This window comes from Astyanax mexicanus, chromosome 1 (assembly GCF_023375975.1).
Source record: "Astyanax mexicanus isolate ESR-SI-001 chromosome 1, AstMex3_surface, whole genome shotgun sequence".
Lineage (NCBI taxonomy): Eukaryota > Metazoa > Chordata > Actinopteri > Characiformes > Acestrorhamphidae > Astyanax > Astyanax mexicanus.
The window spans coordinates 110,161,508-110,183,413 of record NC_064408.1 but is presented as its reverse complement, the minus strand read 5'-3'; the positions used below and the strand labels follow the sequence as shown (position 1 = coordinate 110,183,413).

General features: G+C 39.5%; 1 protein-coding gene across 1 annotated transcript in view; it reads right to left on the bottom strand.

Annotated features, from left to right (window-relative positions):
- Positions 1 to 1,276: 1,276 nt before the first annotated feature.
- galnt1 (UDP-N-acetyl-alpha-D-galactosamine:polypeptide N-acetylgalactosaminyltransferase 1) overlaps positions 1,277 to 21,906 on the bottom strand; it is a 218,950-nt gene continuing 198,320 nt past the window's right edge. The window contains exons 10-14 of the mRNA XM_049464310.1: positions 21,170 to 21,350; positions 20,329 to 20,468; positions 14,625 to 14,723; positions 13,320 to 13,454; positions 1,277 to 6,955 (exon numbers count right to left, since the gene is read on the bottom strand). Of these exons, the coding sequence (XP_049320267.1) occupies positions 6,809 to 6,955; positions 13,320 to 13,454; positions 14,625 to 14,723; positions 20,329 to 20,468; positions 21,170 to 21,350 (702 nt within the window). The 3' untranslated portion in view covers positions 1,277 to 6,808. The remainder of the gene's footprint in view (positions 6,956 to 13,319; positions 13,455 to 14,624; positions 14,724 to 20,328; positions 20,469 to 21,169; positions 21,351 to 21,906) is intronic.

Here is a 21,906-nt window from a genome sequence, read left to right as displayed (position 1 = left end):
TATTACACTGTGTTCCTTTTACCTTGGAAGTCAGATGTCAGAGCGAACAGGAATGAGTTGAGCTCAGCTGACTGCATTTCAGTTAATCATTCAGGAAACTTAAGTCTATTTCCAACGTTTCCAAAAAGCAAAGACTTAGGATTTTTCACAGCTAGTTCAACAATAATTTACCAATGGTTTATAGTGAATTCAACCAAAAATGTATCACTTCTGTAGTAGGTTAGTAACGTTGGCATTTCCAGTTGATAACAGTGCATTATACAGTATAATGCCTTTTTATGCACACAGAAAACATGTCAACAAATTGAAGTTGATTTGTTTGACTTGATTTGTTTGATCACTTGACTTAATCAGCAGAAGGAGAAGAACAGGGTACAACTGGTCATGCTCTCTCCGGGCAGATAGATAGAAATTTACACAGGTGTGGTTGTTCCATTTCCCCTTCTTCCCTAATTTAATTTACAATATTTTTTGCACCCTAAGGCTCACTTAAAATCCTTTCATTTTGGGAAAATCAACAGTGCTTCTCATAAATGAACTCAGACAGGCTGTAAGGTGCAGTAAAGCCGCTAGAATTCAGAAAATGCAGCAATATAAAGGGGTTTCATTGAAGCAACAAGCCTGGAGAGTAATATCATTAGCTGTTAACAGCAGCGCTAGAGATTTGTGCCGTTCAGAGGTGAATTTATTGGAGTGTACAAGCTACAAGGGATGAACCGCTAGCTGATATCACCTTGGCTTACTGGAACACTCAGGGTTCCTCAGTGAAGCTCTGCCAGGCTGCATTTACTAGCGCTAAGCACTGCTAACAATGGCTAGCGTTGCTGCTAACCTAGCTAACTTGCTGCTAATGTTAGTATGTTAGTTATCTCGCCACTGATGTTAACTCCGCTAACCTTGGTTCACTTCCATGGTAGTGTTAACTAGATGATGTGTTAGCTAAATGAATAAGGTAAACCTGTGGTGAAGAATATTGGTTGTTAAATCCATAATTCCTGGTATTTATGAGTATTTGATCTTCTTTTGTAACACAGATGCTCTGAAGCATCACAGAGATTTGTATTGTGATATATTATAGTTTCGCAGAATCACATCATCGTAATATATTTGTTATCTTGGGCAAAATATTTTGATATTCTTGTGTTTTAAGTGGCAATCTGTGTCCCACCCCGACTTGAAATGTATTGACTTTCATACTTTCAGAGTCTTATGATGCAACAACATGTTTGTGTTTCAGGAGTTTATGGTCAAAGAAATGAGACAGCAGAGCAGAAGCTGGACTGTAAACTTTCCATTTATTCCTCCAGCCTGTGGATCAGCTCCAAGTGTCCTGACCTGTCCATCATCAGGCCACACCCACAGTCAGCCAACAAAAAAAACGAAAGGGGGAAAACAAAAGACGACAAAAACACCCATACTTTATACTTGCATGCTGCTTTCACTCGTTTCCTCACACCAACGCGCACATACACATACACAGCTCTGTATAGACGACACCTGGTCACCATCAGACTGAAGGGAAAACTCTGTAAACTCTAGCCATCTGTTCGTGGCTTGGATGTGCGACGATGATGATGGACAGGTCTATCTGATGTCCCTCTCTGACTTTGAAGCTTGTCCTGCCATTCACAGATAAGGGAGTCAATTCCTTCACTCGAAAAAAAAAAAAAAAAAAAAGTGAATTCCTTCGTGCTGTGTATTCCGTATTCCAAGGGAAATCTTTCCATTTGTCCTTTATTCCGATATTCTGAGTCACAGAGGGTGAGAGGGGAGGAAGAAAGGGGGAGTGAAGGGGGTGGGGCCACTAGATTATTCTTTCTTTCACCCCCACACTAATCAGTGCTCAGCAGCATTCTGTTTATTTGCAGCCCCCATTAAAATCAGAGCACTAACCAGAGGTGAACAGCAGCACATTATATACTGACATCACCTCAGAAAACAGCACAAAAAAAACAAGTCAGTGAAATGCATGGACAGGAAACGTAAAAGAATTCCACAAAGAATTCCGATACCAAGTGAAATCTCTTTTAGCCTTCACACGATTCGCAAAGGTTAAAAAATAAAACAAAAAAACAAAAAAAAATGTGTTAACAAATGACTTCAAATATAGGAAACCACATGCACATGACAGCAATAGCAGTAATGATGTAGAGTATATAAAAAAAAGACCTTAAAACAAATTAACCCCACCCCATCGCTATCCACATACACACACACATATACACACATACACACACACATATAATCCATACACGTTCTCTCTCACACACGTACAGCAGGCCTAAGCCCTTGAATCTGTAAATGATAAATGATAAGACCACACATTACTGAATTCATCTCTTCTAACACAATCACTCATGTGCTCATGGATTACAGAGCTGATTATGAGCCAGAAGGCTTCAATTCAGAGGAAGGCAACTCGTCAGGATGAGCCCAGTGCTGGGCCAGTCTGAATCTTAGCACTATATGACCACCTCATTACAGACACCAAACAAGTAGTGAGAATACATACATACAGAAAAATAAAAGACAAAAACAACTCCCTCTCCCTCTCTGTCGGTCTATATATATATATATATATATACAGTGGCATGAAAAAGTTTGGTCACCCCTGTTCAAAATGTCTGTTAATGTAATTAGTGTGAGTGATTTATTACAGGTCATTTTATACCAAATATTGTATGGCAGTATTGTATTTAAAGTTAATGCAGCCTGTATTCAGTAGCTACTGCTGTGAACACTGATCAAAAACTAGCTAGCTATGAGATGCTAACACAACATTTTAGCAGACAATTTAATGTGATTTAGAGCTATTCAGAGCATAGGTAATTTGCTAGCTTTGAACCACAACAAACAAAAAAGATTTAACTTATTTTTCATAAAAAAAGAAGAGGTGCTGCATCTCTGGTTAAATGTGTTATATTTAACACATATTATATTTATTTTGCGGAAAGGAAACTCAGTTGTAAAGCTGTGGTGAAGTAGATGCCGCCGGTGCTGTGAGGCTTAATCAGTGATCAGCAACACTCAATATGTCAATATTTAATATTTCAATATTTGCAGCCTCAATATTCTACTAAAATCAGAGCACTAAGCAGAGACGAACAGCAAATTATACTGACATCACTTCAGAGAGCATCAGAAAACAAACCAAAAAAAAGAGAGTCAATGAAATGCATGAATAGGAAATCTAAAATAATACACTTTATTCATCTACGTCACCATTGTCTAGCAAACCGAGGCTGTGGGGGACGGAAGTAGCATTGTTTAGCTGGGTGCTAGCAATGCTACATTTCCAACTGCTACATTCCCAAATGCACTTCATCTTCTTCCTCAAAAAAAAAAATACAAAATAAAAAAATCTTATGAAGGTCAAACCTTCCATAGTTTTCCCAAAGATCCTGTACTTCACTGCAAATAAATTCACTAAATCAGTAGAGATCACCATTTCATTTTAAGATGTTACTGTGCTAGCTTATGTTGCTAGCTAGCTAAGGCTATCCATTATAATATTACCCAGGCAGCTAATCTAGCCTGATGAACCTTATCTAAGAGGCTATGACTTGAATAACCCTGAATTGGTCATTTTCTCAGTTTAATGTCAAAACAAGTGAGGGGTAATGTTAGTCAAACCACAGCTCTTTAGATTAGCCTGCTTAGCGAGCTAACGCTAGTTAATATCCTAGCGTGGCTAGCCTGGTCTTATAAGAGTGTACACCTGCATGCTTAGCTGGACTGTGTTTAGCATTTAACAGTCATGTTAACATTTATTTTATGTCTGATTTGATATTACAGATTAACATGGACACAAAAGTAAGTTCAGAACACTTTATTAAAGAGTGTTTAAGAAAGAAGTTGAAGCAGGATGCTGGAGCCATGTTCATACCTGTCAAGTCTCCCATTTTGGCCGGGAACCTACCGTATTTTACTCCTCTTTCCCGCCGTCCTCCCGCATTAGTATTTTCCCGTAAATTTCCCGTATTATACTAAATAAAAATATATATATTATTGAGGAGACAGGGCACTGACCGCTCTGTGTCTCTTAACCAATCGTGGAGCCGGTTCAAGGAGAAAGTCCCGCCTTTCAGGAGAAACAGCCAATCAGCTTGCAAAGGAGGGTCAGTGTGGGGAAGCCCCTCGTCGCTGTGAGTTCAGGCAGCTAGTCGGAGCAGCTGATGTTAAAACATATCTGGATATTCAGCGATTTTTCTAAAAGAAAGGTAACGGATGGCTAATCATGGAAACTGTGATGAGATTTTTCTGATAGCTGCTTAAAAATACTTGTCTCCGAAATAAAACACACAGATTAAACCTTTTAAAATAAAAAAATTACAGCTTGTGACTCAGTTTAACTAGAAATGTGGAGAGGACCGAAATTAACTGAACTGATCAGGGGTGGAGTGATCAAAAAAAAGAAGTATTAATTAAAAATTATTAATTGTGTAGGCCCCTTAGGACTAATTTTAGTAAAAGCTCATGATACTATTTTTAGGTCACCTACAGTCATTTTGCAGAATTTGTGCACCCCTTGTTCAATTTTAAATCTATTATATAAATAAAAAATATATCATATAAAAGAGTGCATTTATGCCAAAAAATACATGAAATCTTAACTTTTTTTTAAATATCTAGAAAAGGGTTTTTAATTTGGCTGTATTAAAGAATGACATATGTAGGAATGTCCACAACATTTCAGATTCTGATAATCTAATTGTAGTGTGTAAATGGTTCACATGTGGTTATTTTAGATTTTTTGTAAACCTGTCTTAAAATGTAAGGGATGCTGAACCTTCGTTGGGCTGGTGGGACGACTTTAAGCGGACTGAGGAAAATATCCCTTATTTTTAAATCTAAAACTTGACAGGTATGCATGTTATTTGCCTGGAGAGATAATTCAGTTAATCCTCTAAGATGGACTGTAGATAAACAAACTACAAGATATTTTTCTACAGTCACTAAGCTAATTAGTAACTAGCAAGCTAGCTAAAACGTGAGTTTTCATGACAGCAAATAAAAATTATCTAGCTAGCCATGTCCTGCACTTAACCCTCAATCCAGTTTCTTTAGCCTTTTAGTAAAACAGACTTAAAACATAACCTTAACTCATTTTCTGCCTATTATTAAACTGCTTTCACTGTTAATTCAGAGAGGTGTTTGCGGTTAGTTTTCCACACAGGTGCTGCCATTTAAACTGGTGGATATTCTGCCGGCTCCCTCACTGTCTTGGAATTTTCCTTGTTTAGGAGTGTACCCCCCAGCCTCGCTTTCGTTTCAACATGGGCACTGAGTGAATAAGGTGCTTTCTCATATTAAATGAGATCTCTTTCATAGATAAAAAAAACAAACAAACAAAAACTGTGTATTAACGAAAGCCTTAAAATGTAAGAAAACACGTGCACATGATGATAACACTTATAATGATATGGAATATATAATAAAGACATTAAAACAACAGTAGTCAGAGAAGATGTTAGTCTAGGAGCTAACCTAAAAGCCTCGACAAGCACCTGACTGATTCACCTCAGCTTTGCAACCAGGCCAATTCTCTGGGTGCAGATGGATTGGTTATACTTGTGCAGCAGCTTCTGGCATGGTGAACATTTCACTTGGTGGAGACTATGCACCTCACATGCCCTGACTTTACATGATTGAAAAGACAGGCCTCAAAAGAGCAAAATGACCCAAGAATCTCACAGCACTGAGAGCCTTCTGAAACTTTTGTTTCAGGCCCATCTGCTTTTAATTCTTTATGAATAAAAAAGGCATTAAAGCAGTAAAACAATCTTGCTTAAAAAATGACATAAATAATAAATCCTTAATTTTATGCCTTTTGGAGATCAGTTCATCTCTTAAAAGAAACACACGTATTGACCAGAGATGCCCAAACTTTTCAATACCACTGTATGAAGGTACTTGCTTGTGGCACTCACAAAAATGCAAATAAAAAATAAAACAATAAAATTTCCCTACATTAAAAAGATCTACTTCTAAATGTAAGATATGACTGGTATTCTGAGTTCACGGATATTTTCACTGATCTTTCTCTTTGGGCAGGCTGTTCTTTCTGAGCTGGGTGAGCTGATGATGAAGCTGACCAGTGGGTGGCCAGCAGGGGGGGCTCATGCTCCAGAGCTAGGCCAATCAGAGCGCATCACTAAAGCATCCACAGATGCATGGAGATCCATCCTGATATGCGTCCTTCACACACACACACACGCGCGCGCACACACACACACACACACACAAACGCACACACACACACACACACAAATGTTGAGTTTCAGCTGAATGTGGTCAATACTTAAATCCACATACTAATATTGTTCAAAAAAGATTTAAATAAAAAACAAAGATGAAACTCTTCTGTGTAACCACACACACACACACACTCTAGCACACACACATATGCACATGCACACAATCTGATATTCTAAAAGGGAGGCAACCTTGTAAACATACCCTAAACCACTCTGCTCCTCAAAGGAAGACAAGGGCACCAAGCATTCTGCACAGAAGACAGAATCATGTCCTCTAGCAGTCTTTCCTTCAATGTCTCTCCTTCTCTCTTTCTCTCTCCATCTTGTTCCTCGTCTCGGTAAAGTGGAGTGATGGGGAGATTCATTTACATATGTAGGTCTGTTATTTTGGCTCTGCCTCCTAAGTGCACCTCTAGGAAATGAAAGAGGAGTACAGAGGTGATCTGCAGGCTCGCACTCTCTCGCTCTCTTTCTCCGTCTCTCCACCGTCCGTGGTGTCGAGAGCCTGTCCGTTCGCCTCGCCGTGGGTCCTCGTGTGTGTGTGTGTGTGCTCAGAAGATTTCAGGCAGTGTGACGTTGCGGAGCAGCCACTGCTGAGAGCGGCTGCCCGTGCAGTCTCTGACACTGGGCACCTGACTGTCGTCCTCTGAAGCTTTATCCAAACACTGATTACTGTTCACATGCACCAGACTCAGCTTCTGCAGAGAGAGAGAGAGAGAGAGAGAGAGAGAGAGAGAGAGAGAGAGAGAGAGAAAGATAGAGAGAGAGATTGAGAGAGAGATTGAGAGAGAGAGAAACAGGGTTAATCATAACTTAATCATAACTGGAACTAAGAGGCACAAGCCAAACATCCTTATCTGCGCATTGAATGCACACACTTGTATAAGCTGTGTGATGATATCTTGTGAGTGGGGTTAAACACTGGCTAGCATGCTCATGTCAAGGTGACATTAACTATTGGAGATAAACGGGATTTTTATTTTTTATTTCTGAAGTGTGTTTTACGATTTATTATACCACAGTTAGTTCCAACCCTGCAATACGATTGGCTGAGAGGCGTTCTCTGAGTGCCATTATCAGCCCGTAATGCACTGTAACCGAAGCTCTCCATGTATTACTCCACCACATACAGGTAACCTAGCAATTATGCAGCGCTTACAAGCCAAACAGTGCAGCTACAAACAGAGCAACAATGGAACTATTTAATTTTTTTTTAAACGAAACAGATTGAGCATGCTAATCATCTTTAACTCAAAATCTTTGAATAAACAGCGATAATGGAACTGTGTGCACAGTAGTGCCAATATTACAATGTTATAGCACAAACCCTCAGTGTATTATTGCGATTATACCACAGTTCCATTAGCGCTTTTAATTTAAAGATTTTGATATTATTGTATTCTTGCTTAAACATTCGTAGATTAATAGAATCATGTGTGTCCCAGGAATACATCATAGAAGGAATTACCACCCACAGTGGACAGTGCAGTGAGTGGAAATAAACATGATTGGCTGTGTCTGGTTAGAACTGCCCATGTACTGCCCAGACAAATGACTCTAGCAGAATCCACACTACATTCATTGAGAGGCTTAAGGCTTCATTATTTTCATATGGAGAAGACGATTGTCTGGTTTCATAACAATATGTTGTAATTGCGGAGAAAGGGAAATCACAGATGTCACTGTGGAGGCTTGGTTCACAGTGTTGTGTACAAGGCAGCTGGGTGAATGCGGAGAACGGAGATGGCACGCAACAAAGCCTGTGACTGCTCGACTGAAAGTGACAGGCAAAACAAAACTGCAGGGTGTACCAGCTTGTAAGATCACAGAAAAAAGGTTTTAGTGTGGTGCTTTGTGCATTGCTCATTGATTACTGTGGTGAAGTATGTGGTTAAGATAATCTTGCTCAGTCTCTTTTGCTCAGTGCAAAAAAGAAAGGTGCTGGCAGTTGTAGTTGATATAAACTTGATATAAACTCATCAAACTCTGTACTAATACTTAAATAGGCTGTGGAATTTGAGTGATGCTTGATTGGTTTTTAACAGGTCAGGGTAGATTGAGCCAAGAAAACATTCCCCACACCAGTACACCACCTCCTCCAGCCTGGACTGTTGACACAAGGCAGGTTGGGGTCTGTGGATTCAAGCTGTTTGTGCCAAGTTCTGACCCTACCATCTGTGTGTCTCTGCTGAAATCAAGATTCATCAGACCAGGCTACAGGTTCCAAGTCCTCACCTGTCCAATTAGGGCAGTCATGGATCAGTGGTTAGAGCACCGGGTTATTGATGACCGCAAGCTGCCACTGTTGCACCCTTGAGCAAGTCCCTTAATCTCACTGTATTACTGTATGTGTGCAGGCTAGTGTGTATGTGTGTGTTTAATAAACAGATGGGAAACCAGCAGTGGCCACATTCCATCTGTTTGTCCTACACAAGTATAGTAATTGTGGTTATCTTGTCTGTTCTTGTCTTGTCTGGTCTGCAGCCTCAGCTTTCTGTCCATGGATGACAGATGTGCAACCCATAGAGTTTTTTTAGCTGTTGTAGCCCATCTTGCTCAAAACTGGATATGTTGAGTATTCTAAGATGTTTTTCTGCTCATCACAATTGTATAGAGTGTTCATCAGAGTGCCTTGACCTCTATCATCAACAAGGTGTTTCTGCTCACAGACTGCTGTGGCCCAGCAACAACTATGCCAAACACAAAATCATAAAGTTTGGTATTCTGATGGTTGATAAGCACATTAATGAAGGTGCTGTTCTGCATCTGCATGATTTATTTACTGGACAGCTGACTTATATTTTTCGCTGTTCATTTATAGGAGGGATTAAAGTGCATTTAATTTATCAGTCAAGATGTTCTTGATTCTTTAAGGGCGTTTTCACATCTGTAGTTGGTTTCACTGGTCCAGATCAGTTGATGAGTTTGTTTATTTGTAGCGTTTCTACCTCTGTTTGGTTTGGTATCACACAGACACAAACCTAAACGCACCAAAATGTGCACCAATAAACCACAGGAGCACACTGTCTGTTCTGAATGGTCGAAGTTAACTGGCGTGGGAGTAAGAAAGAAAATATAGTGAGAAGATTCTCTGTTCATTTATAGTAGAGATTTCAGTGCATTTATCGTTTAAGATTTTCCTATTCTCTTAGGAGTTTTTTTACACCTGTAGTTGGTTCCTATGGTCCGGATCAGTTGCTAAATTCTTCTACAGCGAGAAGATTCTGTGTTCCAGCGCGTATATCAGTGCAGTAGGAAGCTGCTTTAAAACTAACACTAATTACCACAGCTTTAAACAATGTCTCTGTAACATGCATGCGCAGTCTGTGCTGCGTTCACAATTCGCAGCCTTACAGTTCACAATGTTTTTAGGAGTACGTGGCGCACAGATGTAGATGTAGTAAGATGTAGAGTTGCTCGGCTGTGAGTAGTGAACGCAGCACAGACAAGAACAAAACGTGTAAACAGCATGGAGCAGAGACAGTACTTGTTCATAACTGTGTTGATTAGCAATATCTGGCTAATATATCAGATTAAACTGCACCTTATCAGCAGTTTAGCCCATATAAAGGAGTATATTCGATATCTGGGTCAGATTGAGAGCAGATCCGTTTTTTTTTTATTTTTTACCACAAGTGAACCGCTCCAGAGTTAGTTTGGGACCGGACTCCAAACAAGACCACCTTCACTAGCGAATCTCGATCTGGTTGTTTTGATCCACACATGAGTGCGATTACTGTTTTCACACCTGCTCAATTGAAGTCCGTTTAAACCAGACCAAATAGTGCTGGTGTGAAACCTCTCCTAGTAAAAAGTATCAGCTGAGACTAATCTGATTCAACATCCCTCATAGTTGCACACTGAAGACTCACTGTAGACTTAACTAAACTCTCTGATTTACCTTCTGAGAACTCTCCTCAGTGCTAACAGCTGGGAAATAATGTAATTTAACTGTGACTTCAGGATACAAGATGGTGCTCTGAACATCATGATTAATACAAAGGCTCAAAGCTGGATTGTGATTAAAATAGCCCACAACCGATCTGTGTAAAAAAAAAAAAAAAAAAAAAAAGACTAGATCTGCCTAGAACCCAAGTCGCTGGATCGGATCGAGACATCCCTATTTACCATACACATTTTGCAGCCTGTATGGATGGGATTGTGATGTCATTCCTCTTAACTCCTGACACACGTATGCACACAGACATGTCGACTGCATTAATCCACAGAGAGCGTCAAAAAGGAAGCCTTCACGCTGACACTTTAGCGAGGGGTTTAGGTGAGCTGTGGGTTCTAAAGTTTCAATTATACAGGACGTATAACACACTGATACATCTGGGCTAACAGAACCCCCACACACCTCAATGCGTGAGTGATGGTAATGTATGGTAATACATGCAGGAGAGGTGCTCCCTTTGGCAAGAGACTCCCTCATCTCTCTCCACTGCTTTTTCTCACTGCTTCTCTCTCTCTCTCTTTCCGTCTGTCTGTCTGTCTGTACCTGGCTGTGGTTGTCTCTTTCTGGGCACTAAAACCAGAGCCTTAATCTGCCAGGGGAGAAAATGCTGCACTCCTCCATTACACCTGTCTGTCTCTCCATCTTTCTCTCTCTCCATGCTGTCTGTATCTCACACGTGCTTTTTCTTCTTTCTCTCTAGGCACGAGGCCAGAACGATGTGGGGTGCTGGAGGGAAGAGCGAGAGAGAGAGAGAATGAGCAAAAGCGAGAGAGAACGAGAGAGCATATGAGAGAGAGAGAGAGAGAGAGAGAGAGAGAGGAGTGTTTATAGGTAGAGTTGTTTCCTCAAGCCAACAGAAGCTTCAGTGGAATGCAGAGAGCACTCCTCAGGCTGGCCCTCCACACTGCTCTGCTCTAATCTTTCTTAATTCATTCCTTTCCTCTCTTGTCTCTTCCTTTTTTTATATATAATTTTAATTTGAATTTTTTCTCATTTTCTTTCCAATTTACATGACCAATTGCCCAACCCACTCATTAGAACTCCCCCTATCACTAGTAATGCCCCAACACCAGGAGGGTAAAGACTAACACGTCTCCTCCTCTGATGCAACATTACAGCGTGCTCGGAGAAAAGCGTAGCGACTCGGTTCCGATACATCAGCTCACAGACGCCTTGTGCTGATGGACATCACCCTTTGTAGAGATGTGAGGAGAGAGCGCCATCTACCCACCCAGAGAGAGCAAGGCCAATTGTGCTCTCTAGGGGCTCCGGTAGCCGATGGCAAGCTACATGAACAGGATTCGAACAGGCGATCTCTCGATCATAGTGGCAGCGCTTATCCCACTGGACCACTCGGCGCCCCTTCCATTTTCTCATTGTCCATCTCTTTTTCTATCTCACCATCTCTTTTTCCCCTTATTTTCTCTTCATATAGCTCTTTTTGTTGTGCCCAGAAAAAAGTTTCAGATTGCAATGGAGATGACCAATGAAATTAATGAATTCTTGTATAGAGGAACCATAGGCAGGGTCAAGATCAATAGTTTGTTGTCACGCATCACAAGTCTTGAAGGCCTGGTGTCATGATGTAAGGTACAAGATGCAAATCGCCTTTGGCCCTTACTATATACATTATTAAGGTCCAGAAACAATTAACCCTACCTTTTCTGAACGCACACTATTATAACACACAATAATTCAAAAGGACAATGCTCGTCTGCACACTGCTGCTGTGTAAAAGCTTGCATTGAATACACATGTGTAATGCCATGGGCAGCTACATTGCCAGACCTTTCCTTGATTGAAAAAGTGTACACAATGCTATTTGGCACACTATCAACACTCAACCCTTACAGCAAATTCTGCTTTTAGGAATATTTACATATTATGTGATGGATTCTCCAAGACCATAAGGAACCAGTATGACCAATGTTGCCCATATCAGTCTAAATGTTTGATCATTTATTGGTCCTGTAACCTTCTGAACAGCACTGCAATCCGATACTTACTCCTGAGTGCAACTATTTTTTTTTTTATGAGTGTTGTCTATTTTTGCTTTTCTTTAGTCTCTCTACTGCCGTCTCCCCCTCTCTCATTTCTTCTTTCTATTCTTTCTCATTTCTACCATCATTTCACTCCCTCCTTCTCTCATGTTATATCTCTTTGTCGGGCTTCGGGTGGTCCAGCAGTCTAAGGCGCTGCCACTATGATCGGGAGAACACTGATTTGAATCCTGTTTATGTAGCTTGCCATAAGCTGCCAGAGCCCTGAGAGATCACAGTTGGCCTTGCTCTCTCTGGGTGGGTAGATGGTGCTCTTTCCTCTCATCACTCCAAAGGGTGATGTTGATCAGCACAAGGCTGCTTCTGTGAGCTGATGTATCAAGACTGAGTCGTTGCACTTTCCTCCAAGCGCACTGTGATGATACTCTGCAATGTCTGAAAAGAGGCGGTTTCTGACTTCACATGTATCGGAGGAGGCATGTGTTAGTCTTTACCTTCCTGGTGTTGGGGCATCACTAGTGATAGGGGGAGTTTTAATGAAAGGGTTGGGTAACTGGCCATGTAAATTGGGAGAAAAAATGGGATAAAAAAATTGAAAAAAAAAATCTCTCCTCACTCAATTCTCTTTTTTTTCTGTCCTCTCTTTTCCTTTAATTTTTCGTTTCTCTCTTCTTCATTGTGTGTATGTCTCTCTCTGTCTTCCTCTCTCTCTCTGCTCTTTAACGTACTGCATCAGTGCATCAGTGTGATATTCAGACACAGTGACAGTCGCCTGAATCTAACTACACAATCAGCCCTCAAACTACATCTATAAGGCAAACTATAGGAAGAGAGTGTATGTGCACACATGCACAGTCAACATTTATTCATACACACACACACACAGGCCCTCCTCCCACACACACACACACACACAGCGGACAGGCGAGAATGGGAATAAGTTGCCTGATTTAGATGCTTTATGACGTGGGAGGCGTATAAAGCGCCCTTGAGGTGAAGGATCTGAGTCAAATGCACATAGCTACTACTCATAGCTGCTCACAAACACTGACACACACTCTCTCTCACACACACACACACATACACACACACACACACACTTACCAATGGGTCATAATCCCAAAGCTGGTTGCCTTTCAGATGATGGCACTTGAGCATCATAACCGGCCCATTGAGTTTGGACACGTCCAGACACAGGTCATCTGTCCTGATCTCCTTATTGGCTGTGTAGGAGAAGACCTGAAGAGAAGAGGGGATAGGTGTTAGAGACAGACCCTTAATTCTAATAATTCTCATTGGCTTGTCATGGGCACGCTGGCCAGGGTTTAGTTTTCCTTACAATATAATACCTCACAATTATATACAGCTCTGGATCATTATCAAGAGGAAGATGGATGATCACAAGCCATCAAACCAAGCTGAACTGCTTGAATTTTCACACCAGGAATGGCATAAAATTATCCAAAATCAGTGTGTAAGGCTGGTGGAGGAGAACATGCCAAGGTGCATGAAAACTGTGATTAAAAAACAGCATTATTTCACCAAATATTGATTTTCTGATTTCTGAACTCTAACTTCGTAATTATGAACTTGATTTCTCTGGATTGTTTGAGGTCTGAAAGCTCTGCATCTTTTTTTTTATTTCAGCCATTTCTCATTTTCTGCAAATACATGCTCTAAATTACAAGATTTTTTTATTTGGAATTTGTGAGAAATGTTGTTCGTAGTTCATAGAATAAAACAACAATGTACATTTTATTCCAACATATACCTATAAATGGCAAAATCAGAGAAACTGACTCAGAAACTAAAGTGGTCTTTTAATTTTTTCCAGAGCTGTAGGTGAGGACATTCCCAAGCAGTTACATGAGGTAACACTTTAAAATAAATGTCCATACTGATCTGATTTTGGAATGTCAGTTTATATTCGTTATTATCAAATTGATGATCTAATTCACAATATAAGTCACTCTACATAGTGAGAATAAGGAGAGAGAATAACACTGCAGGTGGTTTTACAGATTAATAGAGTTAGAGGTAGAGTAGAGGGCAAGTTATTTGCTGCCACTTTATATGTCAGGCCTGGGTTCAAATCCCCTCAGCAAAGCCCAGTGCTCCACTAACATTAGGCTTCATACCCACCGATCTAATTAAACTGCTGCAGTGCGCTTGTAATGTAATTTAATCCATTACAGCCCGTAATGTGTTCAGAGTTTGCAGAAACTCTAATTACCATAGCAATAAATATGAGACTCTTCATGCAGCTCTGGTGTACCATTGGTTTACAGTGAGCACATACACTACATGAACAAAGAAGTAAAACCTAATAATAAATGCATTCTACAGCACATTGTTAAGCTGAAATACCCGCCATTTGCCACTCAAAACTCTCTGAGGGTGAAAACCCACCTGGTTGCCCCCCATGCCATGACAGTTGAAGATTCCCACTTTCTCATTCTCCTTTCTAGCCATGTTGTCCAGACACTGGTTGGTCTCCACATTACGAATCTGCACATATAAAACATACTGAAGATTAGATGCATACTATACAAATGATATATCCTTAATTATGTGGAATTAAAAAAAAAAACTATTATAATATATGATACTATTTTTTGTACTTTTTGTAATTTTTTGTAAACACTGGATTAGACATTGCAATATGATTTATTCACTTTGCATTGACTTAAGAAAAAATACACAAGAAGGGTAGTGCTATAACATGTAATATTGTATTGGCACTGCTGTTGGGTTATAAACACTTCTTGAGTTAAAATAGTTCAATTGCTGCTCAGTTGGTAGCTGCGCTGTTTGGCTTGTAAGTGCTGCATTGTTGCTAGGTTACCAGTATGTGGCGGAGTAATTTATGGAGAGCTTCGGTTACAGCGAATTACCGGCTGATATCCGCACTCATAGAACACCTTTCAGCCAATTACATTGCAGGGTCGGAACTAACTGTGGCATAATATATATTGAGAGTTAAACATTTTATGGCCTTTATTAGTGCGTAATTATATAATAATAGATAAGAGGGAGTGCTACGATGTGAGAAATTGGCACTGATGTACTGATATTTAAGTATATTATTGCCAGAGAGAGTTAGTTATACACACAAAACACAGAGATTCAATTATGTAATAATAAAAGTCATAATAAATAATTGTAAATGAACAGTAAATAAATGATTTTTAAATTATTATAGTCGGTAACACTTCAGATGAACCTTGTATTTATAATCATTTAGAATGTACTTATAATACATTATATAGCATATAACATCAGTCACAAGCTTGTATAGTAACTCAAATAGTTGTACATAATGTTATGATGTTGTTAAGTACAATTAAGTGACTTTATACAAACTTTATGAAGGTTTCATAATGCCTTATATTTTAGACATTCTCAAACATTCTAAAATCCATGCAGTTTAACTGACAGTGCTGGAAGCGTGACGCATTTTACACACCTACACACACACACACACACACACACACACAAACAAACACACACACACTAAATGAGGCAGGTTATATTCTGCTGAGTTGACATGAGGTGGCAGTTCTGCTATTACTTCTATTATCAGCGCCATTATGCAGCTAAGCCCGAGCTCACGGAGAGAGGGAGTTTTAAACCTTCCACTTAGGTGAATGAACCCAGCGAGCAGAGCAGTTAGCTAGCTGCTGTCATCTCCGTTACAGTCCCATGTTATTTGGTAATTAGCGAAACAGCTTCAAAGTGGTTAGCCGCGTTTTAAAAAAGATTTAGTGTAATGAGGCGCTTTTCCCCCACATCATAACGGAGCTTCAGCTTACACACTTTTACTGCAGTGTTGTTGGCAGTTCAGCTAATTATGTTTTTGGAGCACCACTGCGCACACACACACACGCACACACACAGGCACATACACACACACTTACATACATATACACACACATTCACACACAGACCCATGCATGAATATAAACTCGCGCACAACTGTGGCTCTGTGTCAAACATGTGAACACGGGTAATTACCCAGAGCTTATCAGATGGTAGGGGGTAGTATCGACTAGCTGAGACACAACTGTGCCAATCGAACACACTCAAACACACACACACACACAGCTTTAGCATGAATGAGTGAGTAGCATCACTGGAGGATAAATCATGATAAATGCATTCACTCAAAAATGTCAATAGCATATCAAATATTTTAAACCTAACTAGTGTTATAACCAAGTTTACTAACCCACATTAGGATATTAGGATATTAGCACATTAGGATACCCCACATATTTTACTACTTTTACTACTAAATGTCTGAATTAAAGATTAAAGATAATTAGAACATGGTCAGACATGGTTAGAGCCTGTCTCATTTAAAGCTCAGACATTAGTTTGCTGTTGACAGTTAAAGGAAGGAAGATCACCATGGCCAGATCTAAAGAGCTCTCTGATGAAGAGGAGTCCAGAGACTTTAAAAAGATCAAATAGAAATTAGCCGTTCCACAGTCCATTAAATTCATTACAAGTAGGGCTGCACAATATTGGAAAAACTTGACATCGCATTGTTGTTTCTTTCGGCGATAATATCGCGATATTAAACAATGCAGGGTGTGACATCATCAGCCCCGCCCCAACCCAACTTGTGTAACATTGCACGTGACAATCGTGCATGCGCACATCGCGATGATGATGCTTAAACGATATATCGTGCAGCCCCAATTACAATTGAAGAATTTTAAAAGTTTGAAGTTTGCTTTGAAGGTTATGGTTTAAGGCTGCACCATAGAAACTGCTATAATAACCATACTGTATCAGAGGGTATTTGAGAAAAATGTGAGAACACCAAAACCTGAAGCTGAAGAGGTTGAGCATGCTACATGACAAGATCATAATCCTGTTAAATTAATGTGGGGTGGTCGCTGCTAGTCATAAACATTACCTACTACTATACTAGTGCATCTAAAAAAAATAAAATATTATTAATATTATTCTTTTTTTTTTTCAGAAATTCAGTTCAAAATGTAAAACTCAAATTATATAGATGAGTTCCACACATAGACTGATCTATTTTAAGCGTTTATTTCTGTAAGATTTTCCGGGAAAACACTGCACTAGCTTTGAACTTGATATAACACAGTGGATCAACATGTCTCTCTAAACCATCACTAACCATCAGTAAATTTAACATTTCATTTGGGAATCAAGGAACCAGAATCTGGAGGAAGAGTGGAGAGACAGTGATGGTTTGGAGAGACATGTCATCTGCTGGTGTTGATCCACTGTGTTACATCAAGTCTAAAGTCAGTGCAGTGTTTTCCCACAAAATCTTACAGCATTTCATGCTTCCCTCTGCTGATGACTTTTATGGAGATGCGGATTTTATTTTCCAGCAGGATTTGGCACACTGCCCACACTACCAAAAGTAACAACTGCTTTTATATAATATTCTAACTGTCTGAGACACTGAATTTTAGGTTTTTATTGGCTGTAAACAACAATCATAAACAAATAAAATTATATAGATACATCTATATAATATATGAGTTTTAACTGAATTACTGAAATAAAGTAACTTTTTAATCATATTCAAATTTTAGTATACATCCCTGTTCACACTGTAGCTTGAGCAATGTCAAATACTCAAACAACTTCACAACAGAAATGGACTGAACCAATGTTCCACCACACTCACAAGATAACACCTCACAACTAATAAGCTGTCCCCTGATTTAATACATCATGGTCAATTCACATACTTTCGGCTTGTCAGTGTATATTGTCAGCTGATATTACAGAAAGGTATCTGAATATTCCGTCTGTGCTGCTTTGTAACTACTTTATACCACCGATAGGCTGGATCTAATATTCTATAATTAAATTATAACATATTTAGTCATGATAAATTATGACTGATGTAATACATCACACTGTATTTCATCAGGATCACCAGGCCTCCACACAGCTTATTGCTTTGATGTGAATTTACACCAGGTTTTTTGTCACCACTAATAACTACAATTGCTGAAGGTTAAACACATCACTGGACATCACTTCCTCTGAACATGGTTCTGCTCCTACTGTGTCCTTCCTGCCTGGCGTGCCAACATGGCAGTCTCAGAGCCGACACCGAGCTCAAAGAGAGTCTTTGACATCACAGACCAACAGGAAACATCAGAGAGACGGACAGACAGGGGACGAACGAGTGTCAGCTGTCAGAGAAACGGACACACTTACAGGGAATGGTGTGTCAGACATCAGAGACAACATGCATGTTTTATTCATCAGAGAGAGAGAGAGAGAGAGAGTGAGAGAGAGAGAGAGAGAAATAGAGAGGAAACTGTGTGAATATAAATATCTCATTTCCTAACAGAAATAACAAGACAAGTGACCCAATCAATAAAGTGATATCCAGAACCCGACACTACCCATACCATACACCATAAACAGTATATATCTCTTTCTTTTTCCATACATACACTTAAACACACTCGCATGTGGACACTTTAAACAGGACCGTGTGAAAATGCTGCAGATTTACAATGAGAAATTAATATGCGGAAACTGTAACATTTAGTTATTGCATACAACTAGCATAAAAGCTATCTAAACTAATTAATTTGGTTGATTAATTATGCTATATATTTGTGGTGTAAGTAGTAAGGAATTACAAGGGCATCCTAGGCGTTAGGAGAAGCCCAAAGGAACATTTACACGGCCAAATACCCAACCCACTCATTAGAACTGCCCCCTATCACTAGTACCCCCAACACACCAGGAAGGTGAAGACTAACACATGCCTCCTCCGACACATGTGTAGTCAGCCACCGCTTCTTTTCTAGCTGCTGCTGATGGAGTATTACCGAGCAGCATCACAGCGCGCTCGGAGGAAAGCGCAGAGGCTCGGTTCTGATACATCAGCTCACAGACGCCCTGTGCTGCGGACATCACCTTAAGAGTGATGTGGAGAGAGATACAGTACAACCCACCCGGAGGGAGCAGGGCCAATTGTGCTCCCTCTGAGCACCTAGAGCTTGATGGCAAAGCTGCATGAGCTGGGGTTCAAACCGGCGGCCTCCTGCTCATAGTGGCAGCACTTTAAACCACTGGACCACTCGGTGCCCCCAGCCCAAAGGATTTTTATGATCTACAATATATACATACAGTACCAGTCAAAAGTTTAGACACACTTCTTCTCATTTAAAGCGTTTTCTTCCTTTTTATGATTTTTCCATGATTTTTTCACATTGTATATTTAATGTTGAATACATTTAATATTAAAGCTATACAGGAATATGTACATAATTATTCTGTAAACAGAAAGTGTTAAACAAACCAGAATATGTTTTATACAATAGATTCTTCTAAGTATCACATTTATCTTTAAGGATAGGTCTGAAGACTCTTGGTATTTTAATCTCAGTGTCTTCAGGAGATTAAAATAGAATAGTTTGAACAATAGTTGCTGCTTTTCCTTCACGATGTGCTGCAGCTCATTCAGCTCAATTATTATGCCAAAACTGTGTATTAAGTGTGTAATTTAATACTCTGAACTCCAAGTGTATAAATTAGTTTTTAATCTTTATGCAGATACTATTCTTCATTCTTTCACAACTTTTTTTTGTTCAACAAAGAATTGTGGGGTCCAATTTTAAAGCTTATGAAAATGATCGCAAATTATTCCTTTAATGAATTTTTCAGATAGAAGAACTGAACTGTGGGCTTACAAATAAGGTCTAAGGGGTAAAATTATACAGATTAATCTATAAAACAAAATCTAGCACCAATTACCCTGAACAAAACGGCCATCCATTCAACTGTAGTATTGCGATACACAGCTCTGTTTTATATTTTTCTGTAGCTTTGCTTAATGTCTGATGTCTGGCATTATAAACATTGCTTGTTCACATATTCAAAACCACATGATTATAAAATAACAAAATAATGAACTATTCATTCTACTATTGTTCAAAATTGCTCTTTACTAAATAGTTAAACGAACACTATGAATTTCTATATATGTACATATATTTTCGTAAGTAAACCTGCCTGTTGGTTGCAAATGTATTTAAGGACCTAAATGAATCCTGTGCTGATTTAGAGAAACTCTGAATGTGTGTGTGTGTGTTACCTCTCCAAGGGAGTAGTAGTGGCGTGGGATCTGTGAGTCAGGATAGACGTTCTCAAGGTACCAGGAGAAAGGCTTGCACTGCAGCTTCTGTCTCAGAGACGCCCTGGTCGCTATGTCCCCGTAGTCCACCTTCGTCACTCCTTAATACACACAAATACATTTAAAGTTGTTTCATTAACCAAATTATAACAGATCGGCTTAAAACATACAGTATCCTTCGGACTATAAAGCGCACTGTATAATAAGGTGCACTATCAATGAACGTCTATTTTGTGGTCTATTTTCATACAATCTGCTTCTTTAGCTTTGCACCAGACCTATGAGGCTACAGTAGCTTATACATAATGGCCTCACATCATATTAAATAATCTCTAATAGACTTACTCACAATGTTTTTAACACACCTCTTTCTATATCTATATAAATGTGCCAAAGCACTTAAACTAGTGAGCTTTTTAAACAGCTGCTGCTCGTGTTTTCTATGTTATGTATGTTTATGGATAAAAGTGTGCAAAAGTATTTTTTTATAATCGCCTCAAACGTTTGAAAAAGAGTAGTTTTCCCTCCAGCAGAGTCATTCTCAATCTCTTCCAAATGTGTGTACACACACACACAAGCCCCAGAGCTCTGGGCTGCAATGGGAAATATTGACAGTGACATTAATATCCATTATGCTCCATCTCTGAGTCAATAATGCCCTTCCACCCAAGAGCACTGGCAATACAAATACGAGAGAGAGAGAGAGAGAGAGAGAGAGAGAGGGGAGATAGAGAGAGAGAGGGGAGATAGAGAGAGAGAGAGCGAGAGCATGTGTGTGTGTGTGTACATGTGTGGGACTGACCAGGGGAGATGATGTAGAAGAAGTTTTTGAACTCGTCCATCCAGACCTCGGCGAGGCGTCTGTTGTTTTTGTTGATAATCTGTCCTGTCCCTCCGGGGAACGTGTACGGCGTGGCTTTACGGAACACGTGACCCACGTGAGAACACGTCACAATCTCTAAAGTCCCACCACACTGCCAAATCTGAAACACACACACACACACACACACACAGAAAAGAAATACATTAGATTAGATTACATCCAAGAATATGTTTAAACCATGTGTGTGATGTTTGACTATGTGGATGTTACTAAGGAACAAAAATAAAAAATATACCTTTCCCACAGTTTCCATTTTTTTCCTGCAAATGTCAGTTTATAAATGTCAGTCAGTAAGTGTATATTTAAGGTTAAGCATTAAAAACAAAAAGAATATTATCATCCGGTTATTTCAAAAGAACGATCAGATTTTTCTATTTTCTTCTTCTTTCTTTTTTAAATTTTAAATCTATTCCTGCATTTTTTTTAAATAGTCTTTCAACTTTAGATCGTTGAGTCTGGAAGTACAATGTGTTTTTTACATACACAGTTTTTTACTCTATCAGTGAAAATCTAGTAACCACTTAGCAACCCCATAGCCGCCACCTAGAGTACCATGCCAACATGTCTAAACAACATGTCAGTGACAATCTAGCAACCACTTAGCAACACCATGACAACCACACAGCAATGTTATAGCAACCATTTAACAACACCAT